This window comes from Apaloderma vittatum, unplaced genomic scaffold (genome assembly GCF_000703405.1).
Source record: "Apaloderma vittatum isolate BGI_N311 unplaced genomic scaffold, ASM70340v1 scaffold37910, whole genome shotgun sequence".
Classification (NCBI taxonomy): domain Eukaryota; kingdom Metazoa; phylum Chordata; class Aves; order Trogoniformes; family Trogonidae; genus Apaloderma; species Apaloderma vittatum.
Window position 1 is genome coordinate 261 of NW_009695731.1, and position 8,151 is coordinate 8,411.

Below are 8,151 nucleotides of genomic sequence, written 5' to 3' on the forward strand. Positions count from 1 at the left end.
GGGTTCCTCTGGCTGCTGGAAAATCTCTGGCAAAATGTGAAGCTCCGCTTGCCTTCGGGTGAAGCTGGTGTGTTTCTTCTCCGAGATGAAGTCATGGGCAGGGATGGGTATACCTGGGTGGCTGTACGAGTTGAGGAGTGGAGCCCCCACTTTCTGGTTTGCTGTTCTGGGATGTTTTGTTGTCTTGTGTGATGTCCAGGTGAGCCCTGTGGCTGAGCAAAGTCTGCTCAAGGCAATTCCATCTGTTCTCTTTCACCTTGACCTGTTTTGTTTGTAGTCTGGTCCTGCTGCCTTCGGCCGGGCCGTGCTCTGGGTGAGATCAGCAGGTGAATCCCCACGGCAGCAGAGACTTCCTTATGGTAACAAAACAGGTTGTGGCCTCCCTCTACCTGACACTTCTCCACCTCCTCACCGGGAGCGTGTTACTGTGTTGCATGACATAAGCTACCTGAAAGTTCAAAGTGAACACCCGTATCCTTACAGTATCGAGAGCCTGGGAGCCTGGGTGTGCTGTGAAGCAACAAGTGGTCCTTGCCACACGCCTCTGCTGGGTCTGGGGCAGTGCCAAAAGCTGTCCTGGCCAGGTGACTTGAAATGTGTGGGCAGCAAATGTTTGAGGCAGGACCGAGACCCGGCGTGCACACACACACACGCACGCTGCTTTAATGAACGTATTCTCATGCCTGTGATGCTGGGCTCGGAGTTGCACTCTGGGGAAGCTCGGTTCCCAGGATTTCTCTTTTGGAGCAGATGTTCCTTCGTCCTGTAAGCTCACTGCAGCCTGAGATTTTGTCTGTCGTCTTGGTCGAGTATTGCCGCACTAGTTTATGGATGGGCTGCTGCACAGCATCTTACTTGCCAGGACAGCGGGCTAAATGTCTTGTACTTTGTGAGTCAGCCATGCTTTGCACAAAACTGGCACTGGAAGGAACTGGTATGTCTTCATGGGCTGTATACAGATTTATTTATTTCCGGGGCAGGCACAAAATCTAATAGTAAGGGATAGATTAGTCATAGCTAGGTGGCATCACCTAGCTCAAGTGGTATGAGCACTTTACTGCCTTTCCCTCCCAGGTCAGGTGTGTAAGCAGAACTCAGGGCCACGGGCAGAAGCTGGGGAGACTGTCATGTCACTAGTGTTATGCCAGAATTGAAGAGGTTTGCTGCTGAATGGCTGAAACCCAACTGAAGTGACATTGTGAGCTTCGTATCCTGGCTGTTGTGGGCTTGGCAACTGCACAGCGGGAAAGCATTGGTGGGAGAGAGCCTTTGCTCATGCCTGTGATGCAGCCAAGCCCCAGCCCTGCCTTTTCGCTGAGTTACTGTCAGAGCCATGGCACTGGTCTCCTTGCCTCAGATCTCCAGACTTTTACCGGGCAGTTTCCAGAGCTGCCAACCTTATGTTTTCCTGTGTCACATTTGTGTGGCCGTCAGCAAGTGGGCGGAACAGAAATGTCACTGAGTGTGGAGATGTGGAAAACGTCAGTGGCCGATGTGCCTGGCTGGAAGCAGTAACGGAATTCTGCTTCTCTTGTGGTGCAGGGACCACTGGTGTGTAGGTCTCCACAGGGCTAGAAGCAGGACTGGGATGACTGGACACACATGATATGTAATTATCTAATTATCTTTGCTTAAGAGTAAGTCCTGGAACAACGTTGAAGATGATCGTGTGGGTCAGTAGCAGTTTTGGAGCAATAGTCTAACCATTAAATGTAGTGTTTCCAGGGCTGCCTTAGAGCTGCTCTGGCCTGGTGCTGGACGTCAGGGTTGATGGTTCTAAGTTGTGGATACAAAATGTGAGGTTGGGGAAGCCTGGACGCTACTTACTGGAACCACGTGTAGACACTTAAGTCCCGATGCCCTAAGGGTCATTTATTTGAGACTCCCTCTCAGTGCTATCCCAGCTGGTGCGTCCATTTAGACGATAGGCGCAACATACCTAGATCACAGGAGGTGAGGAGTGGAGAGGGCTGGTGGCATCTCCTTTCATGTCTCATTTGAGGAAGAGGAGTTAAATGGTGGTAGCGGCCATGCTCACAAAGCTAATAGGAGAGCCGGCAACTTCCATTTAGGAGGCCTTAGGCAATCAGATGTGCTTTGAGTGTCCAAAATCAGGTGAGGCTTTGATCTGTCTCTGGAGTTAAAAGGGGCTGAGATCCTCCAGGCGTCTGTCACCTGGATACCTCTGCGCTCAGCGTTGCTTGACAAGTGCAGTGTGAAAAGTGTGGGTGCTCCTGCTGCGGCAGAGAGACCACAGAGATGCCAGATGTGAAGCAGCATCATGGAGCCATCTTCAGATGAACTGGGACAAGATTAGTGGTCTCCGTGACAGGCAGAGCCAACGCAAGTGATGATTGACCTCTCAGAAACCTCGCAATTCCCCTTTAAAATGGGTGTAAATCTTGCAGAGACACTACTTCTCAGTTACGTGTATCCTGTGTGTGCATCCCTCCTCCCTGGCGGTCATCCTGGAGCTGGCTTTCAGTGGACGAATTGACAATTAGCCCTTGCATGGCAGCTCTGCTGCAGGCTGCAGAAAGCAAAGGCAGCCAGTGTCTGTCTCTCCCATCCCTTCATCCTCCGTGGAAGGACGAGTCAACAGCAGTATTATTTTTGTCCTAGCAGTAGCTGCTGCTGTCAGCGTTAACCTTGCAGGAATACCTGCGACACCCGGCACACTGGACCTGCATGCTAGTGGTGTAGCAATAAGTGTAGCCCTCGCATTCCTGTGTGGCACGCCTGAATATCCACCGTCTCGTTAGGGTAATCTTGTACCCTGGAGACTATTTGCTTAGTGAACAGTGAAGGAATAAAAATTTTACTACCTCTCCCAGGTCGTATGTTTGGTATATATCATCCGATGATTATTCTGGGAAAGGCTGTCCTTTGCCGCTGCAGCGTATGGATCCCTTATCCTCCCGCAGGATCCCCCTCCCATTGATGTCAGAGGAGAAGTATGTGCACGGGGGAAAGGGCAAAATATAACAGTGGAGAGCCGGGAGAACTTTGCCCAAATGCAGAAAGTACTGCTGGGTGTCAGCAAATATCCACGCCTGCACTCCAGCCTTTCCAGCCTGTGTGCCTGCAGTCAGGTGGAGGAGGCTATCAGCTGTCGTGCGTGGCTGGAATGGGGCAAGCCTTCGATCAGTGTTGGAGGAGGAGGTTATTTTTAATTTGTCCCTCCCAGGTGTCTGAGTTGTGGCCTTTCCTCTAGCTGAGAAGCAGTACCTCCATGTGGAGCAAAGAGAAGAGCTCACCTGTCTCTTTCATTGAGTTTCTCAAAGGCAAGAGCCACATTATGGTGGCTTTCGAACTGGGACCTTTGGATTAAAAAGCAACTGCTGAGATTACCTCAGATCAAGGAAGTATGCAAGCTGGAACAGAAATGTGGAGGCTAAAAGAGATGATCAGCTGGCTTAATCCATCTAGTGAACCAAGTATGATAGAAGTGAATGTCTCGGGAACCTATAACGTATTTTGCCTTGCCGTCACTTAGAGATTATAGCATCAGTCGGTGGGGAACAGGAATCCCCCACGGGTCACTGACTCTTGCTAGTCTCAGGTTTTCATCATCCTTGCTGAGAGAGCAGCTTGGTCCATGGAGCACTCCTGAAATATTCCTCTGGTTCTTGGGGAAAAAGGACTGACTCGGTAAATCTTCTTTTCCCAGCTTCATGGGGGACAGCGGGTCCCAGGCTGAAGCTCAAAGGCTGCTGTTCTAGCAGTAACTGAGCTGCCACCGGCTGTCAGCCGACGGCCTCGTCCTTTAACTTTCTGTCGTGGTGACTCAAACTGGCCTTGCAGTAGTGTTAAAGTGCTTCTGCTGGTGAAATCTGTGGAGAGCACAGTGGTGTTGAAAAAAAAAAAATCCCACCCTGAAAGTAAACTTGCTGGGCCTGCCCCGCTGGAGTGAAAAGCAGGTTCTGCTGAGTCACACTAGCAGGCACAGATGTCCAGCTTACTCTCCTGTACAAGTCAAGATGCTGCCATCGCTGGTCTGTTAGTGTGGCTCTTTGTCAGACTTCATCTTTTGCCCTTTCTTCTAAAGCTTCGTGGAAACCTGCCTTACTAGTTTTGCAAACACTGGGGAAAGGGAGGTAAGGAGAAGGAATGGTATTTTTAAAAAAAAACCACTCAAAAACGCCCTGTCGCTGCAAGATGGGTAGTCCTACTGTTCTTGTATCTAGCCGGAATAAAGTGTAAAGGAAGCTTTTAGATGAGCTGCAGGAAACCCATAAATCACGACTAGATTTAACCCGAGATGTAATGAAACTTTCTAATAACTGGAGTTGAATTGGAGTGATCAAGAAATTACGAAGGCACACTCCCTCCATTAGACATGCATGACCTGACAAGTTAATAGAGGCAAAGAGCCCAAAGACACAAATTACCGACTTCTGTGGAATGGGGCTGATGACTAAGCAGTTCATGAGCAGGTTACTTTATGACCACAGCAGGAGCGTAAGCCGAGTGCATTCCATGCCCAGCTGGGGCAAACATGGACTGCTCCTCGTGGGCTGGCCACAAAGCTGCAAGTCCTTGTGTTGGCCTTAAATCCTGTGTGGAAACGTTCTTCTAAGGAGTAGAATACCTTAAAGCTGTGCCTGTGCAGGGCTGTACAGCCTGAAAGATGTCAAAACACTTCATGAGCTGAATCGCTGAGAGAAGAGACTGAGGGCCCTTGCTCCCTGGGGTACCCAAACTCCTCAGCCTGCGTGGTGCACTCTCCTATTGTGCGTGATTCCCGCATCAAACCTGCTGACCTGCAGTTACCTTCAGCAGGGATGGTGAAGGGAGGACAGAAACATACCCGTTTTCTTCTAGGGTCCTGCTGAGATAGGTAACACTGGCCCAGGAGTCGTAAGACGGTTGGTAACCTCTCCAACCCATAGAGCAGATGAAGAGGGTTGGGTATCTCGCATTAGCTGCCTTTGCAAGTGGGCTTCTAACTGGCAGTGGGTGTCAGTGCAGGAGCTGTCCGGCCGTTCAGGCTGCTCATAATCCGAGTCGGCCTAATTTCTGCCTCTCCTGTGTAATCTGCCTAAGCCTGTTCCTGCCCAGTTTCACTCAGAGAGTGGGTGAGAGGTGGTCACAGATAGTGAGCTTACGTTTGATCCCTGTTCTGCATTAAAAGTTTGTGTTTCAGTGATGTTTCTTCGGGCTGCCTTATATAATATAGGCAGTGGATCACTCAGACCTGTATTTTTTTTCAGCTTACCACTCTGCATTTTTCCTGCTAAGATAAAAGCTTCTATTCTTTCTGTATTAATTTGATAAGTACACCAGCGGAAATACCTCATTGTGCTTGAAAAGGTTCTCATTTTGACTCTTGTTTTTATTCTGCTACAGGTTACCTATTGCAAGCAGTCCTGGGCACAACAGTAATCCCGTTATGTGGGGTTGGTGAAATGGAGAACTGCACAACAGCACTACGTAAGTGTCTGGCACAGCTCTGTAAGCCCCAAGTCTTTGGTTCCGTCTTCCTTGGGCTGGTGGTCTCACCAAGATGCCCTCGGAAGTTATTATTCTGTCATGCAACATGGCCACCATCCTGCAAAGCGCTCGATGTCTTTGAGCAAGAACTGTTTTTTAGCCTGCATTTCCTTTACAATAGCTTCTTCAGCAGAAGAGCTCTGTCTCAGGTGAGAACTCTGCTGGAAAAGCAGAAGTAGTTTATGTGGAACTCGCGAAGGAAAAGTCGGTACAACTGTGGCCTGGGAAAATCCTCTCCCTGTTCAGCTTTAATGCCTGCTGCAGTGGAGGTCTCTTGATAGCCAGAGTGCTATCAAGATGTTTGCCCGTCATTTGCGACATAAAAAGAGAGAATCAGCCTGATGAGATGCTAACAAAGTCTCCTTACAGTCCAGACAGAGAACAGTCCCCGCGTGGCTCAAGTTGGGATAACGAGATGCAAGCCTGAAATGAAGGACTACTGCTTCCACGGGCAGTGCGTGTACATTGTGGACCTGGATGAGCACTACTGCAGGTACCGGCAGGGCGTGATGCATCCCGCGCGCTGCCCCGAGGTGGGCTTTGAGGTGAACTGTGTGTGGCCTTCCAGCTCCCTGCCCTTGGCAGTTAACCAGAACACCAGTCCAGCAGGGTATTTACGGGCTCACAAGAACCTGAAGATGGGCAGTATATCTGTAACACGCCTCAGCTGCGTTTTACACAGGTTTTAAGCACATACACAGGCTCCAGTGAAACTTGAGTGAGAGCCTTGGACACCTATAATTAGTCAGCAAAGCAACTGAGACTTGGGATGTTAATTCTGATGCGCTTCCCTCTTCACCTGTATTTAGTGTAAAAGCAGCAAGGTCTCTCCTTTGATCCGTCCTACAAATTAAAGACCCGACAGGCATTTTTAAGGGTATTCCCCATTTGCTTGAAGAATTCTAGGACCACGTGTGCTTGAGTTACCTCGGTTCAGATGTCTCGTCCCCAAGGAAGCAGCAGGCCAGCAATACAGCATGCCTTGTGGGCTCTACAGTGTAGCCCCACGACGATGTCTCTTAATTCTGCATCTCTTACCCTCAGGTGTGACGTAGGCTTCTCTGGCGTCCGATGTGTGCATTCAGAACTTGTCAGACAGCCCCTCAGTAAGGAGTACGTGGCACTGACGGTTATCGCAGTTCTGCTTTTCCTCATCGCTGTCTCTATCGCGACCTACTACGTCTGCAGAAGGTAAGAAAGGTTTTTCTCTGTGGCTCGGGAAGGCAAGTTAGCTGTACGTGTGGTAAGATGTGTCCAGACGCACTGGGATACCGACAGTCGCTCAAGTGCACTGAGATGGTTTGATACACAGAGCTGCCAGCCTGCGCCTAGCAAGGTGCTCAAAAACCCCGCACTGACTGCGTAGCATAACCCACATGGCAGGCGAGGCAACAGTGCCCTCTGCTTTAAACCCTGGTGGAGGACTGTAGGGGTTAGTTCCTGTCTGTCTTAAAGGGTGTGTTAAGATAAAGGACACAGCAGGTAGGGAATAGGAAAATGTTAGTTCCTTTCCTTGGTAATGCCACTTCCCCAGTTATCAGAAAGGGGAGAGCAGTTAATACTAGCTGCCATGTTACTGTGGTGACTGTGATATCGGGAGCTTTGCCTTACCAACTGGAGCGTGGAGGACAGTAGTCTTCTCCGTTAACAGACTCACAAGCAGCAGTTCTTCAGGCTAACAACTAATCGTAAGCAGCTTTCAGAGAGCCAAGAAGGTGGAACAATAACCCTCAGAGGGAGATCAGCTCAGCCTCACAGACCTGGGAGCTGTAATTCCTCCTCCCTGCCCGACGGCTTGGTGGCGCGGTGTCTCAGACAGCAGATGGCCTAGCTGGTTAGGGCACTCAGCCCCATTGCAGGGAAGGATCCAGCAGGATTTCTCAAAGGCAAACCTAGTACCAGCAGCGAGACTTTAATGCAGATGTGAAGTCTTCAGTGAAGAGTTGAGAAATGGGACTCTGCGTGCAAGTTATCCCAGACCTGGAGATGAGCACAGACAGAGCCTAGCTGCTAGAGATTTAATACAAACGTGAGGAGGTCATGCAGCCTTTTTTTTTTGCTTTCTTCACCCCACCCTTCCCTTCGCTCCTCAAAAACCCATTTGGCACAACTGGCTTTTCAGAACTCACGCTTCTCTCCTCTACTTCCAGGTATCGGAGCAAGAAGAGACGAACAAACACCGGCGAATACAAGGAAGTTGGCACCCTGTAGGAGAAACGGTGGCTGCGACAGTGTTCCGTTCATCTGGCTGGACTCAGTGGCTTCCCATGTATTTAAATGTTATTTTTATTAACAATATTTACAATATTTATATACTTTTAAAAATTTCAATTGTTTGGTGATCCAATCCGTATAGGTCAAGCATTTTACTTTCAGTGTTTTATTTTTTTATTAAATAATATTTCCTAACAAGAGCCTCGCCTAAGTGGTTCTGTGGGATAGAGATATATTTTTATAAAAGCTCATCTTCTTACTCTGAAGAGTAATTTTATATTTATTCTTGTGAATATGCTCAAAACAATTCTACTGCTTAAAATAAAAGTTCTAGACCAAGTCGTAACGTCTGTGTGTTTTGATTGACGTGCAGCTCGGCATGGCTTGGCTGAGCGGCGTGTTCGAAGCCCCAGCAGTTATTGTGGGAGGGAGGCAGGCTAAGGG

General features: G+C 49.2%; 1 protein-coding gene across 1 annotated transcript in view; it reads left to right on the forward strand.

The window, feature by feature from the left end:
- EREG (epiregulin) overlaps positions 1–8,047 on the forward strand; it is an 8,179-nt gene extending 132 nt beyond the window's left edge. The window contains exons 2-5 of the mRNA XM_009872253.1: positions 5,350–5,433; positions 5,863–5,986; positions 6,538–6,684; positions 7,644–8,047. Of these exons, the coding sequence (XP_009870555.1) occupies positions 5,350–5,433; positions 5,863–5,986; positions 6,538–6,684; positions 7,644–7,704 (416 nt within the window). The 3' untranslated portion in view covers positions 7,705–8,047. The remainder of the gene's footprint in view (positions 1–5,349; positions 5,434–5,862; positions 5,987–6,537; positions 6,685–7,643) is intronic.
- Positions 8,048–8,151: the final 104 nt, after the last annotated feature.